Source organism: Rattus rattus, chromosome 5, assembly GCF_011064425.1.
Source record: "Rattus rattus isolate New Zealand chromosome 5, Rrattus_CSIRO_v1, whole genome shotgun sequence".
Taxonomy (NCBI): Eukaryota; Metazoa; Chordata; class Mammalia; order Rodentia; family Muridae; genus Rattus; species Rattus rattus.
In genome coordinates, this window is record NC_046158.1 from 91050996 (window position 1) to 91073094 (window position 22099).

General features: G+C 43.5%; 1 protein-coding gene across 4 annotated transcripts in view; it reads right to left on the minus strand.

The window, feature by feature from the left end:
- Nucleotides 1-22099, minus strand: part of Ryr3 (ryanodine receptor 3) — a 528612-nt gene that overhangs the window by 104836 nt on the left and 401677 nt on the right. For all 4 annotated transcript variants that reach the window (XR_004388016.1, XM_032903887.1, XM_032903885.1 and 1 more), the window contains exons 48-60: nt 21146-21366; nt 15825-15915; nt 13967-14107; nt 12798-12961; nt 10767-10845; nt 7134-7223; nt 6018-6164; nt 5768-5830; nt 4584-4659; nt 4350-4473; nt 2521-2636; nt 1799-1866; nt 783-904 (exon numbers count right to left, since the gene is read on the minus strand). Coding sequence is in view for 3 of the 4 variants with exons in the window: in XM_032903887.1 (XP_032759778.1) it covers nt 783-904; nt 1799-1866; nt 2521-2636; nt 4350-4473; nt 4584-4659; nt 5768-5830; nt 6018-6164; nt 7134-7223; nt 10767-10845; nt 12798-12961; nt 13967-14107; nt 15825-15915; nt 21146-21366 (1502 nt within the window). In the remaining variant the exon portion in view is untranslated. The remainder of the gene's footprint in view (nt 1-782; nt 905-1798; nt 1867-2520; nt 2637-4349; nt 4474-4583; nt 4660-5767; nt 5831-6017; nt 6165-7133; nt 7224-10766; nt 10846-12797; nt 12962-13966; nt 14108-15824; nt 15916-21145; nt 21367-22099) is intronic.

The window sequence follows — 22099 nt, forward strand, 5'->3', positions numbered from 1 at the left end:
TGTAGTTCTAGCTTTCAAATCTCATATTGTTTCCACTAGGACTTGTAAGATCTGAGTTTTATAAATTTAATCTTGCAGGCTTGATAAGGAGGTGACTAAAAGCAGTGTGTGTCGTATTTAATTTTCAAGCTTCAGAAGGACCTTAGCCCCCTTTCTCAACATTATTTCACAGTAATTAACCTGTGTTTATATGTATTTCACAAGTCCCATCAACACTCCAAACAGTACAATTCCATTCGTTTCTGAAATCACCAAGATATATATAAATATAAAAAGTTTCAAATCAAGATACTAATCAAGACTCTGAATTACTAATCGTCACGTTGTGCATCATTTCCACAAAGAACTTGTCATTTAGTCTCCAGGGAGCTGATGTCTTAAATAGACCACATTAGCACCGAGAATGGCAGTTTAAATAAGTGTCCTTCTAGGACCCATGTGTAAGAAGCTGTCTCTCTCTAGGGTACTGCTACTGAGAAGTTAAGGATGCTTGGAGGATAGAGATGACTGGGAGGTTTGGGTCAATGGGACATGCCCTTGAGGAGTCTTAGGATCCTGTCATTTTTGCCTTCTGGCCATGAGCTGAGCAGTTTGCTTCCCAGTGAGTTCCCTATCACTGCCATCTGGATCCCTTACCATGGGATCAAAGAAAGGTGTCTACCGGACTTGAAACTTCAGAACTGTGAGCTATAAGCCTTCTAGCTTTATGTATCTCAGACGTTTTGTTACAGTAACTCAAGGCTGACTAACACAGTGGCTCTCTCTTGATTTCACAGACTTACCTGGCCACCATTTCTTTCTCTTTATGGGAAGCGTACCCACTGCTGCTAAGCGGCTTTAGAGGAGATGACAGGAAGTAAAGGCGGTGGTTGGTGAAGTACTGGTCAACCAGTGGAAGGAGAACCTGGAATCCACCAGACATCACTTTTAAAGTTGGTGACTGAAGTTTATCTGCCAGTTCCTTTTAAAGAATTCATTCTCAGTGAGCAAAGGCATCTCAACACTGGCTGCGGAGTTCCAGGAAATTCTATTCTTGGTCTCACCTTGCATCATCATCATCATCATCATCATCATCATCATCATCATCATTTTTTGTGCTACTAACAAGAGGTGTTGGAGTTATGCAAAAAAAAAATACTACTAACAAAATAAAGGCACAAATAAATTTGCATAAAGGACTTGATTTCAAGGCAGTATCTAGGAAACCCAGACTTCCTTCTTGGCCATTGCATCAACACCTGCACTCCAGGCATGGCTGAGCCCTCAATATAAACCTTGGTCTCTGCTTTTCCCAGCAAAGATATTGAAAGGCACTTCATCCTTCTGAGTAGGGTTGTGTGACCACATCTATTGGTACCCAAATGCATTATCTCCTTTTCAGCGTCAGCACAGCTGATTTCAGTGAGACACAGGGCGAGGAACTTGCTTCGCTTCCTTTGCAGCTGGAGTAATTAAAATGTCTCGCTGGTGGCACGGGTCAGAATGTCAGAAAAGCAGCAGCTCGTTCCCACTGTCCTTTGCACATCAGTTCCCCACAGATGCAGTACGGTTGAGCGTGTTTGCAGCACAGTAGCAAGAAGCACAGTTACAGATGGTGCAGGCCAAGGCGGGAGGCTCTCTAAGCTACAGTGTGGAGCTGAGCCTACTGCATACTTCCTCGGAACTCCTACCCACACTGGATCTGTTCTACAACAAGGAAATTCACCTCTGTCTCACTGAAAGCTTTTGGAGTTTGAATCCCTTTGATGGACCCCTTTAAACCCAGTAGTAGATCCCGAGTGAAAGAGGAAACACTTACTTTGGCAAAGAATTTGATCTCCTGGTCATGGGGAGACTTTTCTGTTTTCCCACTGCTGACAATGGCTTCTAAAAGACAGGAGTAACAGACTTTGGTCAGGGCAGACAAACAAATGAACCACCATGGTATTTTTAGAAGCAACGCAGCTCTTTGAAGAGACAAGCCTAGTTGCTCTCATGAGGTAGTTTCTTACAAAGCATGTTATGACTGCTGGTTGGGCATGCGTCTTGTCAACTCTCTCACGGCTGTCTCACTACACCCTTTTCTGAAGCAGCTTCAGTGATGTTTACAGTCATAAAGTGTGGGAAAAGTTAATGGGATGGATGAGTTGCTTTATAAAACAACAAAAGAGCTGATCAAATCCAGCGGAGAAGCCAAGGGACTAAACTAGGTGGGGGCTTGGGGGGATAAGTCTCAGCCACTACTCTCCACCCTAATTATATGTCTCTGTGGATCACTCATGGGGCTGGAGAGATGGCTCAGCAGTTAAGGGCACTGGCTGCTCTTTCAGAGGTCCCGAGTTCAATTCCCAGCAGCCACAGGATGGCTCACAACCATCTGCAATGAGATCTGATGCCCTTTTCTGGTGTGTCTGAAGACAGCTACAGGGTACTCATATAAAATAATAAATCTTTAAAAAAAAAAAAAAGATGGTACATAAGTAGATCACTCTTTCTAAAGGAACACCAAATTCTTGCCTGGCATTTTGCCGCTGTACTTACCCAAGTGGGCAATAAATTCTTGAGCAGAGTCAACGTACTTCAGGATCTTCCTCAAAAACTTGTAGGCAAATCTCTTTTCCATGGAGGAGGCATCCAGCTCCATGTCCTTCATGCCTCTAGAGTGAACAGAGGAAAGCCCCAGAAGTAGCAGGGAAATCCGAGTGACTGGCTCATCATCCATCCTCCCCGTGTTGCTGAATTTACTGTTCAGCATTGACAGTTGTTCTTAGCAGCTCATCCTCTGACTGACTGACTCCTACACTTGGACTTGACTCTGTGAGCCCGCAACACTTTGACCAAAGCAATTTCTCACTAGAGTCTTCGGAGAGATCTTTGTAATTATGACTGAAAGATACTGAGTTGGAAGCCAGAGAAGTTGACAAACACCTCCTCATGTGTTTGCCCTGAAGCTGTCTGTAAATACACATGAACGAAATATAAATTATGTGGAATAATAGAAGCGATGTGTTATTGTTAGGTTTCAAACCTGGGACAAAGGGCCAAGGTGCCCATTTAACATATCAAAGCGGACCTGGCCTCCGGGTTCTCCCAGCATCTCTCAGTCCCTACCTGTTACAGGGTCTGTTTGCCTTACTCCGCCCTCTACCTGAACTCTCCAGCCCAGGGGCTGGGCCATCCTCCCCACCCCCAGAGGCTCTTCCCTATATAACCCAGCCATCTTGGTTACACTGCCTGGGTCTCTCTCTCTTTTTTTTTTTTTTCCTGTTCTGCTCTCCTTTTGGTCTCTTGCCCTTTGGGTTACTGTCCCTGGTTCCCCTCTGTCCCTCTTTTGGTTATAATAAAGGAGAAATTTCTTGTCTGCTAGCAAGGAATTTTATCAGCAAATTACACTCCGCATTCTTCTTAGTGTCAGAAAGAGGATTAAAGCGGCAGGGAGTCTTTCTCAAAAGCTTCCCTGGAGGCTGTCTCCTGCAGTATGACCTTTCCTACCCGGCAATGTGGCAAACAGGCTCTGTCCTTTGCTTCACATGAACTACAATAGAAATAGTTCTGTGGTTTTTATTTACTTGGCATTAGCTAGCAAAAATCTATAGGAAATTAAAAAGGGAAAACATCTTGCTTGGCGACTACTTCTTTGAGGAGGAATGGGTGTATCAGAGCAGGATCTCCACTTGGTTTTTCCTCCTACAAAGAGGTTGACAAGCACAATGCTCTGGGGCTTCCCACAGACATCTGATTAAAGACTTAGGTAGTCCAAGCCAACTTGAGAGAAAACATTCATCAGAGTGCGATGGAATGTCTTAGGACATCTCGCTGTGTTCTATCTCCCTCGGGGAGCTGCAGCTTCAGAAGAATCAGCTCCTGTGCCTCAAAGGCTGCTTCTGTTGGTTGTGCTTGCTGCCGTTACTATTATGTAGCTTAACAAAGTATAAAACAATCAGATCAAAGGGTGGAGGAGCTGCTGGTTCTATGAAAATCAAGGGGCTATTTTACGAAGACCGTCAGCCACACATTCATAGATACAGTTTGGAGAAATCTAAGAAATAATCTGGCATATCAAAGCTTGTTTTGCTCGTGCCTCAAATTCTTATTTCACTTTAAAGGCAGCTAAATTCTAAAGCTTCCTGGTTGTATTATGAATATTGTTTAGCACCCCAGTTGCTGGGGAATACATTAAGGACAAGCTTTGACCTATCGCATAATGTTTGTGAGTGCATATGCGCTCATTCATTATAAGCCTGTTCAAAAGTTTCAAGCACTGTCTTGAATCTAATGGTGTTTGTAGCTAGATGATTAAGTACCCAATGGTGAGATCAAACTCACATCACCTCCTCCGCCCCACCAATCCCACATGGAAGATGACTTACCTAGAAACTAGAATGCCATTCACCTGGAGGAATTTGAACAGGTCCTGTGCCTTTTCTCGATCCCTGAACTTTTCCTTGGCAGTCAAGGTGTCATATGGTACTAAAAGAGGGTGACTGCCACCACCTGGAGTAAGATGAGAGATGAACACAGTGTCTTCGTTTGTACCTCTGGGAAAACAGAGCTACCCACCGCCCTGTTTACTTTCCCCACAGGATGCCAGGAAACAAACTCACCTTTGCTTTCCAGCTCCAGCTTCTTCTTCTTGGCCCAGATATTGTGATAGTTTTCAGCCACCACCTCCACCATTCCCTGTGCCCCACCCCGGAGACATAAGAGAGAAAGCGAGCAAGAAAAATGGCTTCATATTATCCTGGTTCTGGAACAGTTCCACCAGATGTTATCCCCCTGCTGCCGGAGGCCTACCTTTATTAATCAGTCTGTGCGACACACCTCATTAGCTTTTGTCATCCCATACAGAGAAAACCATTTCAGATTCTGCCCTTCCTTTGCAACTTATTATCCTGGCAGTTGAGTGCATCCACGAGAAACACACGTTCCTGCCAAAGCTGCACATCCCCGGCACCTTGCTTAGCTTAATTTCATACTTCGTACTCAAGATAGGGAGCTGGGTAGGAGAAGTCAAGCCAAAGCCAAGAATCTATGAAAATCTTTACAGATTTTTAACAAAAAAAATCACACCTTGCTGAAAGCTACTGTCATTGAGATTTATCATATAGAAGGGATCTTTCTGTGAGGTGTATATAGCTTTGATCCAGAGCAAAGGATGTCTTTTGTGGAAAAACAAAACAAAACAAAACAAAATGAAACTCCCCTTAAGGCCCAAGGGGCTGGTCCATTGTCCTCTTCCCCAGGCTAGAGCAGAGGCCACAGACACCAATATGTGCAGGAAGGAAGGAGTGCAGGGAAGCACCTCTAAGTGCTTAGGGGCACCTTTTTGGTTTTATAGCTGTGGGTCCTACAGTGATTGCTTTCTTGCACCATTGTTGGGAAACTGAACATATCTATCGGGGCATGTGCAGGGTGTCCTTATGGCTTCTGAGATTGACAAGGGCCAGACAAGCATTTCCATCGGGTGCTGCATTACACCTACTTTCTCTTATTTTATTTTAGGAGTTGGACATGAAGAGACCTTGCTGACTATTCTTCCTTTTACCGAGTCATCACTCTTTATGGTGTTCTTGGAAGCACAGCTTCCCCTTCTTAGATGACTGGTTAATTCTCTGGTGTTTCCCTCACAGCCTAGGCATACCACAGCCCTCTTTAGGTTTAATATCATAGTTGTGATATGTTCTAGGCACAATCTCTGATTTTCTCCTTTAACTCTTCAGAGGGTAACGTGCTCTGTACTGGAAAGGTCTAGAAAGCACCAACATTCTGCATCTAGAGCAGCACTGACCTGAAGCTCCCTGGACAGCACAACATTTGAGAGATCCAGAGGGGCAGGGCTGTAGCTGTTGCCCTAGGATAAAAGAACCAGAGTTACTAGGTTTGCCATTGTTTTCCTTCTTCCCATCAGCCTCCATGGCTGTCCTAAACCCCACCAGTTCACTTTAGGTGGTCCCATCATCATAACCCATCGAAAGTTTTCCTAGATTCATCATGGTTTCCGTTGGCCAAGTGGTGGTTACTGAGTGTGGCGGTCCTACCTGATTGGTCTGGGACACACATCGAAGCTTCTCATTCTCTCTTTGTTGAACCAAAGCTTCTCCTTCTTTGGTCCTTTCCACTGTCCAGCCCACAGCCAGCATGGTTTTCAGGGACTCCCTCGCAGGCCAGCGATAAATTTCCTTCTCCTAGAGGAATGTGTACAGAAGAGCCATGCAGAACACACTCTACCCTTCTCCCCACAGCACATAGAGGAGGTAATTAGTTCCATCCTTTCCTCACAAGGTCAAAACATCATGTGCAGCATCTCAAATAAAACGCACAACCTGTCTTAATACTTTTGAATATAAGATCCCAGGCCTGCAGTCTTTTTTACTAGGGGAAACAAACCAATATTATCAGTGACATTACCTACAGTTTATAAAGAAGTGAGTGACCAAGAAAAATACTCATTGTGTCTTAGGCTTAAGATGGAGCATTGTCAAAATGCATTTACACTAGGCTTTGCCTTGATCCTGAGAAACAGAACTTCTTAGAATTCTTTTGATAGATCCAATTTCATGAATGGTCAACACACACACACACACACACACACACACACACACACACACACACACACGTATGTATTATCCATGACATATGACACTAAACTTAAGGTTAAAAAGAATGCTTACTGATTGTAAGACTGGAATTCAGAGATGGGATGAACATATACTTAATTGGAAAGAAAGAAAGAAAGAGAGAGAGAGAGAGAGAGAGAGAGAGAGAGAGAGAGAGAGAGAGAGAGAGAAAGAAAGACCCATTTCTACTTCCAATGGGACTTTCTGTATTCCACATAGCAGAACTCTCTCTGGTCTAAATCTTTTTCTAGTAATTTTCCATCCTGTTTTAACAGCTTAATAGTCTAACAAAACTTCCTCCTAGGTCAGTTGCAGGAGGAGCACATTTTGCATCCCCTGTAAGTACTAAGTAGGGCTTCTTTCACCCATGATTTTTCAGAGTGAAGGAATAGAAAGTGGAGGCTTGGGAAGTGGTGAGCACAGGGTCAGTTTGCTAGTTCACAGAACCTGCTAGCATCATGAGAGAGGCAGATTGTCTGATACGATCCCAAAGGAAGGACACAGCACAGCCACACGGTTACAGATCCTGTCTCTTACCTTCTCTGTTAAGGTCTTGAAAGGCCGTATCAGTGGGTGGGTCTTCACATTTTCATCCAGAGAAATCCCGTATTTCCATCCACTGTGACTCTGTAGAAAGTTCTCAGTTCAAACAAAGAGCCAGCTAGATGACCCGATCTCTGCCTGTTTTCTCAAGTAGCATAATGGATCGTGACAGAGATTAAGCAGTCCCTTAGCAAGTGTCTAACTGATCCTTTCAGGCTGTCAAGTCTGTGCCTCCCGAATCCTGACCTCTGCTCCTGTATTCCTTCTTGTTCCAGCTACTGTCCTCTTCGTGTTCTTGCTTGTAAGTTTTAGGGCCACTTAAAGGCTGCTTCGGCAAACCCTGAGAACTCTGTGCTTCAGAACAGCATGTCAAACTCACAGCAAGGTGAGTAGGTAGGACTCAGAGGGACCAGCTCTACCACGCGCTGTGTAGAGGAGTCTGCTTGGCACCATCACAGCACTGTCTGCTTTTTAGGAGACTTACGACTGTAAAGCACCACTCGAGGACACCTTCTTCACCAGAAATCCTGGGCACCATGGATATAGAGCTAAGTAGGAGCCCTGACTTCCCCAGCCTCAAAACTCTAAAACTCCTAGCAGCTCATTCTGTTCTCAGTCTCTGCTCTGTTTGTCAAATGGGCAAAGTTTCTATCCCTTTCCAAGAGACACATAAGTCCTGGCCACTCCATCTAGGTCTGTGGTTTCAGTTAGCCCTGATGACTGATGTTAAATCAGTATTTCTAGAGAAGAACTGACCCCTAATTTCCAAACACTGGGCCCTGCTTGATGTGCTTAGTAGTGTGTCTAAGCAGGATCCAACAGTTACTTCTTTAAATGCCCCCTTCTCTTGGGTTTCTTGACCTCTCTTGAGCTCCCACTTAGTTTTTAATGCTCTATTAGGGGTCCTTGTTTACCTCACTGAATACCTATTATCTCTCTGCTTCCTAGGTTCACTCCTTTGCCCACCTCTCTCGAGCTAACTTCCTGCTTAGTATTGAGCTCACCTACCGGACTTTAATAGCTTCCTAAGCACTCTCCCTGCTTCCAATCTGTCACCTATTCATGGATTAATTTTCTACTATTGTTTGGTGATATTTACCAAAATCGTCCTGCTAGAGAACTCTTTTCTCTTGTGATTTCTGTCACCTCCCATCATGGGAGAAATGAAAACTCTCATAGGACTTCTAAATCTGAAAGCCTCTCCACATTTATCTCCTACCCTATTCCATGCTCTACTCCATGTTCTAGCTCTGGTTCCCCAACGCTGATAAATCCTCTCTTACCTCGCTTGGTCCGCATGTGATGACTCAGCAATAACTCATCACTTCCCTGCAATGACTGTCTAGCCATCTTTTATAACAGGCTGTAAAGTTACCACTCTAGATGGCATTTCTGGACACCAACTGTGGGATTTGGTACTCCTATGTGTTCTAACCCTGTTCTCATGCCAATCATGGAACTATATAACCTATACCACTGTGGCTGGATAATTCTCTTTCTCCCATAGGAAGAAATTTTTGATTATGTGTGTATGTGTGAGTGCACGTGAGTTCAGTGCCCTCAGAAGCCAGAAGAGGGTGATGTAATTACCAAAGCTTGAGCTATAGACAGTTGTGAGCTGCCTGGTGTGGCTACTGGAGGTATATTTAGGGCCCCTGTAAGAGCAATAAACATTTCTAACTACTGAGCCATCTCCCCAGCCCTAGAAAAAGGTTCTTGAGGTCAGGGGGAAATGCTCTTCTCTTGTTAGATAACCAACACCGCTGGGCAATGTTGAGCATGTATCCGTGCTCTCATGAACCCTCATACTGGTGCCAGGGAGTGATACTGATCAAACTACTCAAACACTAGTAGATATGTTACTGAATGTACAAATGTGGAACTGTTATAAGTATATTAATATATTCATATATAAATAATTTAAAAAAAATACTGTGAAGGAAGAGAATGAGGTACAAAGATGACCTGTATATAAGAAATCAGCCTAGGAATGAATACTTAAATTGACGCCCGCAGGGTGACATAGGGATAGCAGTGACTGCCTTGCTCAGTCAGGGAAGTGTTTGTGCACAAGTATAGTCTATGCCAGAGGGTCTAAAGTTTAGGGAGTGGCTGATGGGCAGAGACAAAAGGAAGATCTCACTGAGAGTCAGACAGGGCCGTACTACTAGGCCATTTGGGGATTTTGACCTTTGTTTTAAGAAGAATTAGAACCTGTTAAAGAATTTTAAGACGGAACAGGGACTGGATAGGAAAAGCACTAATATCATGTGACCAAATATGCATATTGGAACTATTACTTGTTTGTGGTGTGAAGAAAAGACTGGAGAAAACAAATGCACATGAGGAGGCTAGCCAGGTGATCACAGTGGCCCGGGCCAGAGATGACAGCAGCTGGGGCTGAAGTCAGTGGGTGCTGCAGAAATTCAGGAAGTGTCAAAGGGGAAAATCCACACATGCAGATGGATTGACTATGGCTACGGATTCATAGAAATGCTGTTTCTCCTTAATCCATGGTTTGGACAAGTAGCCACGCTGAAACTAGAAATTAGAAAACCGATATACTCTAGAGTAAAAAGTCCAGCCTATTTTTGTTTTGTTTTGTTTTTTCTTAAATAAAGTTTTATTGGCACACAGACCCTCAGTATTTTGCCTGTGGCTACTTTTGTGCTGTAACAGTGGACATGAGTCATTGCCATGGAGGCTGTCTGACCCACAGAGCTGCAAGTGTTCACTACCCATTTCATTATAGATTATAGATTATTTGATTATTTCCTTGACCTTTACACAGAGGCTTGCCGATTCTGGTCTAGAATCATGAGGTACAGCTTATTCTACAGCTCAGTGCTTGTTGTCATCAGCATAAGTAGGAGCCCTTAAGAGGATTAGAGACGAGCACAGATCCGCACAGAACTGAGATGCTGGCTTACGGTTTCCTTTTATCTGTGAGTATATGATAGGAAGATGCTGTTTCTCCTTAATCCATAGAGACTTTTTATGGCCCTGCCTTAAAAACGTGTCCACTGTTGTAATGGTCCCATTCTTCAATGACTGCTCACTCTAATCTAGCGTGTTTTTTGGCACAGCAATTAAACTTATTAAACGGCCTGACCTCATGTGGGATGAATTTTAATAGCAGATGTACCAAGTGCCTAGAAGTTCTAGCAGCCCCCACTAAGGGAAGACCCTCATATGGCCTTCCTGGAATACAGTTCAGCATCCTATGCAAACAGAAGGGTGGGGCCTTCGATTTTAGTCTTCTTTTCCTGCACTGAGTTTGAAGAAACATTAAATACCATGCTTCCCACCCAATGAAGCATCGATGTTAAGCACATACGAGAGTGTGTTTGGGCATAAACTCTAGGCAATGCAACGATAAGAAAGCTATTGACAAATACAGAATTGTTCATTTCCTTGAACACTACAAAGGCAGCACCAGCAGCTGCCGCCGCCTCTTTCTCTGACCCCTACCAGCCCCAGGAAATTGCTGCCCAGAAATAATGAATGCTCTTGGCATGGAGACTGTCACTTAGACAAATCAGGCAGATTTCCAGGATCACACCCAATAATGTTCTTGGGCTTCCCCCTCCTCTGCCTGACAATCGTCAATCGGCTGATAATGCCTACCTTGTCGCAAGCCCATTTATCATGAGAATGCTCAGCGTACTTGGTGACAATGTATTCCAATTTTTCAGGCAAGGAAAAACTGTGGATTGAGAAAAAAAAAAAACATTATCGACTCCATAAGCATTTTAGCTAGACATGGTAGAAGGCAGGTTGAAACAGCAGTTTGCTGTCACTCACGGGATTTGCTAGCGGCCTATCTCATAGCTTGAGCTACTTCAGACGTAGTGACACTACTGAGCAGGGTGGAAAGGCCCGTGTTGTGTTTCAGGCACCCAACCTGGCTTGATTTCTTTCCAGAATCATCTGCACATTGGTGGCCTTCCTCCAGTCGCTCTGGGCTCTCCTGGCTCCCAAAGTACCACTGTGGTTTCAGAGCCAGCTCTGGTCTCTGACATTGAGAATCTTGTCATCCTATAGCTCTAGTTTGAGAACAATAGATTGTGTAGCTAGAAGGTCAGATGTTAAAAACATACTGGTTGTCTATCATTTTGAATTAGTGACTCATTACGACTAGTGCTTTGGAAATAGAGTAGATGCCTGCCATTTCTGTTTGCCTAGCAGCTCTTATCCATTCTTCATTTTCCTGTGTATCAGATGGTCTTCTGGTATTGCGTATGATGCTAGGTGCATGGCCAGCAAGGTCAGGTTTATGACTAGATGGATCGAATTCACTGGAATCTAGAGTTCGATAAGACAAGGGTGTCTCAAGGTGACTGATCCAATGGCGACAGCTGACGATCTTCACTGTCCTTGGGGAGGCTTGGCTCACGAGCTTTTTATTAGGTTCTGGTTATGACTCCGTGACCTGGCAATCAGGGCTTATTTGTTTTCGAGATAACACTAGTGTTGTTCTCACATTACTCCATTTCCTGATGCCTAAGGTTTGTTTGAAGCAACAAGAGCTGTCAACACACTGTGGAACATTGGCACACAATCGCTGGAGTGATGCTGATAACATTTGTAACACATCCACTCATCACTTCTTTTACTCTGTCAGTTTTTTGGCTGCTTTCATTCTTACAAGGAGAACTTCCCTAAAGCCAGTGTCTATTTTTTTCCTTGCCCAAGCTTCCGTTTTTTACCACATTCTTTATTCCATTCCTGCAGGAGGCCCGATTCTGTTTCTCACCGTCCCCTCAATCAAAGCTTCCTCCAATGGAATGTGCACTTAATTTCCCAATGATGCATTTTACACGTTAGAAGAGCTGACACTCCTAGCAAGGGCTTAGGCTCCTATTTGAGAACCACTGTCACTCAATACAGGTCTGGGGGATCGTACGGGGTCAGGCTTGTTCCCCAGGTTATTTGGAGGAGTTTTGTGCTCTTCATTAAAATGTACCCAGGGAGGAAGTCAGTGCTCCCGGACACACACTTGGAACTGGGGAGGGCCTCACAGTCTAACACAGCAACTATTTTGCCCCAAGGATAAATTGACTCGAATCTGCAGTTGGATGAGAGCATCTGTTGTTCTGTGAGTGTCAGTAAAAGATTCTGGATACTCATGGGAAGAACATATAAGGCACTACTATAGGGTGACTCCAAAGATCTAGTGTCATTCAGTATGGTAAAGAGCAGATCCAACCTCTCAAAGGACCACAAGTGTTCTGCTACCACAGAGTCTTGCTAAGGTTCTGCTATTCCTATGGCATTGTTTTGGTGTTATTATATCTGTATAGGCCTGGTTTGCAAAGAGCAAAGATTTCTTTTTGTCAAAAACCCTCATTAATAAATTAATCACATCACTTATCAGGGTGGACTTTGTGATGCCTCAGACAAGATTTATGTTGTGAGTGTGTCCCTTTCATATATTATAACAACCCCTCCTGAAAGCCTGAGATATAAGTAATATAGTATATAATCAGATATGGATAGGCTAAACCTTGTTTCTGGTGTGACTTGTACTGTCTAAGGAGATGGTGATCAGGGTTGCCAGGAGGGAAAGGAGGAAATCAGTTTCTATTATAGTCTGGAAGAAAGTTATTGGCTACTGTGTGGAATATAGAAACAGTTTAGAAGTGGTCTTGAACTTACTTCATGGTGTTGATAGGTTTGGGGTCAAAGTTTCCATCTGCATCCACTGAGACCTGTTTCTCCAGTGTGGCCGTGATTCTAGTATCTAAATAGTCCGGTGGCAAGGCCCCAGCAATAGCACTGAGACAAGGCAGGGCCATTCGGAAAAGGTCCGGGTCATATTTCTGCAAGGAAAAACAGAACACTCCAACAGACAGACCAGGACCACGGCTGTCACACAGAATCATTCTCTCACCAATAGAAACACAGACACAAAGGTTGCCTCTGCAGGTTGACCTTCAATACTCTGGACAGAAAACTAAAGAATTCTTGGAGGGTTGAAGGACACTCTATAAAGCTCCCAAATTGCCATTCACTTTAAGTTGAAGAACGTTAAAGGTCTAAATCAATGTTGTTCCAAATAAATTTAGAGAATATCCAAGGTTAAGATGGTTTTCCCCTAGGTTAGAACAGGTTATAAACTTCCCTGCTAAGAATAGTTATGGGAAATGACTATGACCAGAGAGGGGACTTTGAAGATCTTATAAGCTCCAGTGTGGGTAGAGATTTGCATTAATATTTTACCAACTGGTGTGACATAAATCCCAGACAGAGGTAACTTAAGGAAGGGAGAGAGGGAGGAAGGGAGGCAGAGAGGGAGGGAGGCAGGGAGGAAGAGAGGGAGGGAGAGAGGCAGGGAGAGAGGGAGAGAGGGAGGGAGGGAGGAAGGGAGGAAGGCAGGCTTTATTCTGACTTGAGTTTAAGCAGACACAGGTCAGCAAGGTGGAGAATGAGTGTGAGGCAGCTGGTCACATCCTCAATAAGAAAGTACAGAAAATGGGACCAGGCTATGACACCCTACAGGATAGACAAGGATGTTAAGGAATTGAACTAGAAGCAGAAAGTGCTTTTGGAACTTGCTCTGGTCCCCCTTACCCCCCAGCTCAGTAAGCCTGCAAGTTACTTAACTACTCTGAAGATTAGGTAGTCCCTATTCTGAAGCTTGTCCCCCCACCCCCACCCTCACCCCTGTGTTCTGGGGAGCTGGTGGGAGGTGGGAGGGGCTTAAAGAATTAACATAATATGCCTGTAAGGGCCTTGCAATCCATCGAAAAGAGAGAGCAAACTGAAGTTAGTTCCTGTATGCTTAAATCACTGGGGTCACTGTTTTCTCAGGAAGTAGTCATTACCTTGTGCGAGAGGGAGTCAAAAATCCCCCAGAAGAGCTTCTCCGTGAGGTGCAGCTCCTCCTCCACTGCTAGCCCATAGCTCCCCCATCCCGAAGGCAGGCAGTAATACTTCCAGCACTGCTCATAGTGATTTGTCAGGAGCTGGGAGTGTCAGGACAGGAGGGCACCAGTCACAGGGACATCCACCAGAGACATGCAGGGAGAAGAAAACAGAGTGGGAAATCCTGGGGGGGGTAAAACCTGTATTTGAAGGAGCTGGGTTGTCAACAAAGAGGCTCTTCAGATGCCGCTGGGAAAGGGTCTTCTCTCACACCTAAAGAGTCAGGCTGAACTGCAGCTACCTGATTAATTCTCCTGCCTCCTGATGTGCTCCCAAGTAGTTACTAGAGAACCGCGAGGAGTCAATCATGCTTTAAATGAGAAAATGTTACCCTTTGAAAGGAGTCATGGTGTGCTGTTCTAGTCAGACAGGTGTGGGAATAATTCGTATGATTACATACGATTCTGGAATATCCTGGGGTGTACCAATGTGGGGAGGGGATAGAGGGCAGAAAATTGTGGGTTTGAGGATTAGTGTTGATGGTTATCTGTAGCTTTCTGTTCTCCCTCAGGGCCCTTATCCAGCTCAATGATGTGACATCAGTTCCATAGCTCACCAGGAGAGGGCACACTATACTAATATCACCGTTTTTAGTAGGTGCCACATCTAAGGGGAAGAATTCACGTGAGATGTCAATGTGAATTTACTGCGCGGTACCAGCAATGCCTCTTAGGAGCCAGCATCAGCTGACAGCAGAGGTCTGTAGAAAGATAATGCCAAGTTTAGGACATCACATGTTTCAGCAACAGTACCCATTGAGATTAAGACCCAGAACTGTTAAAGTTGGAAGGAAAACTGAGTCTTGGGAGGACTGAGAACCTCTGTGATTGTGTAAAGCTTCCCACCTGGTTATGGGACAGAACCAAGGATATCTGAGAGTTCCAGTAACCCCAATAAACATGCCCTTACAACACTGCTGGAATTATTTCTTAAAAGAAAAGGAAAGTAACAGAAAGAAATCGTCAGTGTGGCAATGGCCACTAACTTTGATACTACCCAGGACTAGATAATATGGGGCTATAATAGAGAAGTTGTAGGAATAAGAAAATAAATAAAAAGTTTTGTGTTCTTTTCATTAATAAATAGAAAAAAAAGAAATAAAAAGCATCTGTTACAAGAGAGAAAAAGTACAAAACCACGATGGAAAGGGACATTTTGGATCCTTTGAATGAAAGACCATAGGGAGAGCTGGAGTACTGGCTGCTCTTCAGAGGACCCTGATGTGATTACTGGCATATCTGATTCCTGGCCATACATGAAGACTCAGAACCATTGATAACTCCAGTCCCACGGAATCCAACTCCCTCTTCTGGCCTCTATTGGTACTGCACAAATGTGTTGCCCAGACATACATGTAGGCAAAACACTAGTACACCCAAAATACTAAGAGAAGTAATAATTTTAAAAAAGAAAGAAAGGAAGGAAGGAAGAAAGAAAATCCACAGGGATTCCAAAGTTTTCGGAGGTTAAAATATTCTTAAAAGCTAGTTAGGGTTAAGAAATCAAAAAGTCCAAGTCTCTTTAGCAATCCTAAAAATCAAGTAGTGGAAACTCGAGAAAACCACAGCAGGTAACAGCTACAGCAAACCCACGCTTTTGAGATTGAACATCCAAGCTTTGGATTGGTTTTGTGGATTGCAACTTGTCAAGCTGTCAAAACTTAATACATATTTTGGTTCTCTAATTGTGTGCACTCTGCAGCCCCCAGCACACCTCCTGTGCCATGAACTGCACTTCTGTGGTAACCGTGATGCTTACCTTGAGTGGCATTTTGCAGTACTCGCTGAGCTGTGGCACGTCAAAGACCAGACGCCGCAGGAGTTGCTGTAACATGGAAGGTCTCAAGTGACTGCAGCAAAGAGTAAGGAAACAGAAAGGTGGGACAAAGTAAACACAGAGCAGACGAACGAGGAAGGGAAAAAAAGGAAAAGATCAAGAGGAAAAAAAAACCACGTATTAGGACCAGCGAGAGGGTTCAGTGGATTTGAGTGCTTAGTATACAAACCTGTATTTGATCCCTTCCCATTCCAGAGGAGAAGGAGAGAATCAACTCAAGAAAGCTGTTTTCTGATCTCTATGTGCCCTGTAGCACAGGAATGCTCTCTCTCTCTCTCTCTCTCTCTCTCTCTCTCTCTCTCTCTCTCTCTCTCTCTCCTCTCCTCTCTATTCACACACAATAGTAAAACATAAAATTTTAAAAGTAGCATAAATTTGGGCTAAGCCTCAAACCAAAGAGTGTCCTAACACAGATCAGTGGATGGTAAAGCCCCCTGTTTGAAAATGGAATATGGGTAAAATGTAAAAAGGGGCACGCACTAATGCATTGGGAGAGTTAAGGTTAAATCCCAACTGCCGTGCATGAAGATGATCCAGGGGCTGTATGTATTGAAAATATATTCAGTGATTATGTGTGTAAAATACGTAACAGAAAGAAGGTGTGGCTGGCTCTATAGCCATCTCTAATGACTTCTCAGAACTAAGGATTTTCTTTAAAAACAGAGTCTCACTATGTAGCTGCAAAGGAAGAAGAGAAAACTGATCAGCTGCTGGGGTGGAATCGGACTCCACCTACTGGCATGATCTGAAGGCAACCCGAAAGTCCCCTGATTATAATACGGTCCAGGAACTTCACACTGTTAGAACTATTTTCTTTGGGCTTTTTTTTTTCTTTTTTCAGAACAACTCTGTAGATGGCAAACACAGACGTTAATAAGATTAATTAAAGACTTATCAAATTACTGAGTTTATGACTGTGGTATTTGTTGCAAGTAAATTCTGAGACAGAGAAAGGAGATAAGAGGGGCTAGCTTTTGTTTTTCAGATGCCAAACTAAAGTCAAGAGGTTCCTATGGATTCTCTCCAGAGCATTTAAAAATATATATATATATACATACATATATGAATGTATGTGTGTATGTATGTATATGTATGTATATATGTATGTATATAATTTCAGCCCCAAATTCCTTTCATAGACACCCAAGGAGCTATGGAGGCGAGACCAGGCCCTTCACTGGTAAAGGAGATGCACGGGAGAATTCATGAAAGCACCTGGAGGAGATGAATACAGGTGATGAGGAACAAAACTTATCTATTTCACAACCTTTCCTTTTTGGTTTGTTTTTTGTTTTTTGTTGTTTTGGTTTTTTTTTTTTTTTTGGTTTTAAATGGATGAGGATTTTTCTTTTTTTAATTTGGGAAGATTATGAATGGGCAAAAAAGAAAGAGGAACCCATGTCTTAAAAACTATGTCTTCTCACTTAAGAGCAGAAGACACAGCCAGTGGCATCAGGCAGTTTCCAAGTTGGCATTCTAAGCTGAGTGGCTGTAATGGGGAAGTCTCTCTGCATTATTACTGAAGGTCTCTGTGAATTTTAAAAGAAGACGGTGTTCTTAAGTCCTAAAAACTTGCCTTGTGATAAAAGGACCTGGGCTAACAAAGGCTAATCAAAACCCATCCGCAAAGAAACAGCCCTACCTGAATGTAGTAACTATGACTTAAAATTGACTCGGTGTTTCTTACTACTGTTCAGTGATTAGCAATTGTTATCCAAGACTAACATGAATAAAGGCCGGGGTCAACAAATCTCTGACCCTATTGTTGACTGACTGTCCTGGCCAGTTTCAGACAACTTGATACAATCTTAAATTACCAGCCAGGAAGGAGCCTCGATTGAGAAAATTCCTCTACAAGATGGGCTGTGGGCAAGCCTGTGGGAGATTTTCTTAATTATCTGCCCAATGTGGGTGGGGCCACCCCTGGGCTGTGGTCCTGGATCCTATAGGAAAGCAGGCTGAGCAAGCCATGAGGAGCAAGCCAGGAAGCAGCACTCCTCCATGGCCTCTGCATGGACACCTGCCTCCAGGTTTCTGCTCTGCTCCTGTTCTGTTCGGACTTTCTTCACTGAGCAGCCATATTGGAAGTGTAAGCCAAATACACCCTTTCCTAACCAACCTGGCTTCTGGTCATGGTGTTTCATTGCAGCCATAGAACCCTAACCAAGGCACTGACTTATTACAAATATATAATAAATACCTAGTTACGATCAATCTGCCTGTTATACTAGAGCTTAAGTTGGGAGAAGAGTAGAGCACTCTTTCCTGAACTACAGAGACAGAGTGTGGAGCCTCATTTCAGGTCAGTGTAAACTTCTACTTGCCCCAAACTCTGGTTTCTTTGAAGATACACCTATTTCTGACCGGTCACACGAACCTGGCTTTTCTATTTGGAGTTAATTCCGAGATACTGGGTGTCTTCTTGATGTGGCTCTAATCTGAGGTCGGCTTCAGCTAAAGTTAGACCAAGGACAGCAGCAGCTCTTCCTTTAGGTACTGCATTGATGCTGACAGGGAGGATTTGTTCTGTAGTGTCACCTAGTCCTATTGTCTCCACTGAGGAAAGATGTGGAAGCCCACACCAGTAAGAAATGCAGCCAGACTTCTTCCTTTTGAGGTGGCGAAGCAGATAACTCCAAACTCCACACTTTCAGTGGATTGGTGTGTCTACAAAGCTTTGACTATCTTGCAAGACCATGGCCATCGTATTTAACGTAATTATTTACCAATGGTCCCAACCTTAGGATGAATGAAGTAGTCAGTGTGGCAGCGTACAATTCTGGAAGGGGATTGTCTTAGTTAGGGTTTCTGTTGCTGCAGTGAGACAGGATGACCACAAAGCAATCTGGGGAAGAAAGGGTTAATTTGGCTTGCACTTCCATATTGCTGTTTATCACGGAAGGAAGTCAGGACAGGGACTCAAACAAGGCAGAACCTGGAGGCAGAAGCTGATGCAGAGGCGATGAAGGGCGTTGCTTCCTGGTTGTTTCCCATGGCTTACTAGGTCTGTTTTTATATAGAAGCCAGGACCACCATTCCAGGGATGGCACCACCCACATTGCACTGGGCCCTCCCATCAATCACTAATTTAAAACATACCCCACAGGTGGATCTTACTGAAACATTTTCTCAGTTCAGGTTCCTTCCTTTCAGACGATTCTAGGTTTTGTCAAATTGACATAAGACCAGTCTGCACAATCTATTGGAAAAGCCGTTTTGAGCCTTGAGTCTCTGCCAACTTCTAACGCTATAACTTCTCATGTTGGGCAAATAGTACTTTGTGGTGAAGTCTCTGGGCTTTAGAAGGCTACAAAGGGAGAGAATGCAGGTTAACTTTGCTAAAACATCTTTATGACAGCTTTTATATTTGAAATGTACTAGGCTGTTCCTTACACATTTTAAAATTTATTTGTGCCTGTTTTAGAGTCACAAAAAGATGGAGAGGAAGACAGGGTTCCCACAGGCCCCTTCTATGCCCACTTGTACGATCTCATCCTTTGCCCATTGCCAATGTTCCCCACAAGGACATTTCATTGGCTACAACAGAGACGCCTACAGGGATACAGCAGCAGCAGCAAAGTCCAAAGTTTAAACCGGGGCTCATTCTCTGTGATGGACAGTGTGTGAGTCTGGACAAATGAACAATGACACAGCTTTACCAGCATAGATGACACAGCATATTTTCCGTTGTCCCCAAACTTCCTGGTGCTCCATGTAGCTGTCTTTTCCCAGAACTTTTGGAAATCACCAATCATTTTACTAGCTCAAAGCCTTTTTCAAAAGCTTCCCCAAATGTCGTGTATCTAGAATCTTATAATAGAAGCCTTTTCAAATGGCTTACTCTGGCTTAGTAATACACATTCTCCATTTCTTATTGTGGCTTAATAGTACTTTTTAGTACTGAGTAATATTTCATTTCCTAGACTTACCATAGGTTTTTTTTTTTAATCCATTGACTTTCTGAAGGGTATCTTGGTTGTTTTAAGCTTTGTTAATGATGCCTAACATGATATAAAAATCAGGTTTTTCTATAATAGAATGTATTTATGCTTTATATAATGTATACAATGATATAAGCATATAAGTTTTTATGTGCTATAAGCTATCAAATAATTTGAGTAAACACAAGGAATATGATTGTTGAAATTACAGTTTTGGGAGAAACTGCCACATTGTTTGACAAAGTAGATGCACTATTTTGTATTCCCATCAGTGGTGAGAGTCTTGGCTGCCCCACATCAGCCAGCATTTGTATCATTCTCATTACAAAGAGTCTAAAAGGTAAGTCACAATATCACCTATTTGAGATTGCCTTTTCCTTGGTGTTTGAATGAAGAACAATTTCTTCTAGCTACCATGAGCCTTCTAATGCATGCATCTGGGACATATGTCATTAACAAGAACAAGGTCCCTCTGGCCCCTAAAATGGGAGCCTGTTGACCATTTCACTAGTAATTCTCAAGCACAGATGCATATCATTAATAGGACCAATTATTCAAGGAGCTCAACGCTAGCACCGGATTCCATTCCTCAGGATTTTGAATCCTGGGGCTGGGATATGGAACTGGGATATTTTTCTAGGATTGCAGAAAGTGATCCTAACTCATAGCCTAGCAGGGAAACTAACGGCTTAAAGCAGGAGGTTGGGATCCCAGGCCAGGGTGTGATGCGAGTTACTCAAAAGCACCACATCCTTTGTCCTTGCAGACTTGATACAGATTCCCAAGGTTCTTTGCTGCTTTTGATATTTGTGTACACTGGCAAGAGATATTGTCTTTTTTCCCCACTGTGACCAGATCCTTTTGTTTAAGTCTTGGGAAACCTGGAGGTGGACTGTAGACATGTAGAGTCTTGTTTCTGTGTAAAAGTTATCTCTTTTAGATAGTGGAGAAATCTCTCTGGGTTTCATTGCAGAACTAGATAATTAATTCATCATAGAAATAATTCAGGCACAAAAGACATCAGTTTTCCTAGTTTCTCACCAGGAATGGGTAAATCCTGAAAAGTACCCTTCCCTTCCTCGTAATGAGAGGTAATTACACAGCAGATCATGTGACCAAGCATTCAAAGAGAAATGGTCGTCTGGGTATGTGACAAAGGCTGAGTAGTGGCCTCAGACTTTACAACCGGTTTCATGATGCATTATTCTACGATAGAATTACATACTGCCTAACTGTGACAACATAAATGCATTCAGCATGGATACTTATGCACAAGTAAAAACCACAGGAGGGCACACTTACTTGCAAATGGCTAGCAAACATTCTTCTATGGTGTCCCTCTGTGCCTTGGTGAGGGACCGTCCTTTGGAAAGTCTGTATATTGTCTGCAGTGTAGAGTCGATCAGAGAAGTACAGTGCTCTGTCCCAGAAAAGAGAGGGGCGCATCTAGTAAGGAGTGGGAGCACAGCCGAACATAAATACCTATTCAGTGCCAGCGCAGCCTCTGTGGTGCTGAGGGACACCTGAGAAAGGGAACGGGGGCATCGGTTAACCTCTGAGAAAGCAGCCAATTGAGCCTGTACATGGAGCTCCATGCAAGGTCAGGGAAACTTACACAGTGCTCTAGTCACAGCCTACCAGGAGAGGCAAAAGCCAATGTGCTTGCAGGTACGTACTGGCAGAGCCAGGGGAGAAAAACACACAGGCATCCTTTGACGGAAGGAGATATTTAACCTGTCCTCCTTCTGAATGCTGGGAATGGATGTAGTTTACAACCTGGTGGTCCTTTTTGATATGATGAGATACCCAGCCCACGCCCCCCGGAATTTGTTTTACTTATCCCAGACCCTTTCCCTTTAAATCTTGAGCATGGCTTGTAGGCCTTAAAACTCATCCTTGTGAGAGCTGTCATTCGTACTTTACCACATCCTAAGTGACTTCTGTGTTATCTTAGGGCCAGGCCAAATCCTGACTTTGGCAGGCACAACATTTACCTCAGTCACTCTCCCCACCCTTATCACGAGCATTTGCTTCTAAAGCAAGCAGGATCCACCTAGCAGATAAAGCCATATGTACTTTGGAAAGAGTTTCAATGCAAACATGTCTTAAACATCACTGCACTCATGGGACTGAGTAATTGCTATATGATTCCCCCCCCCGCCAAAATTGTGATATGTTTAAATATCACACAAATAAACAAGCTGAGGTCAGACTCTTGACGTCTTGGCCCAGCCCGGGTTACCTAAATTGGGCTAA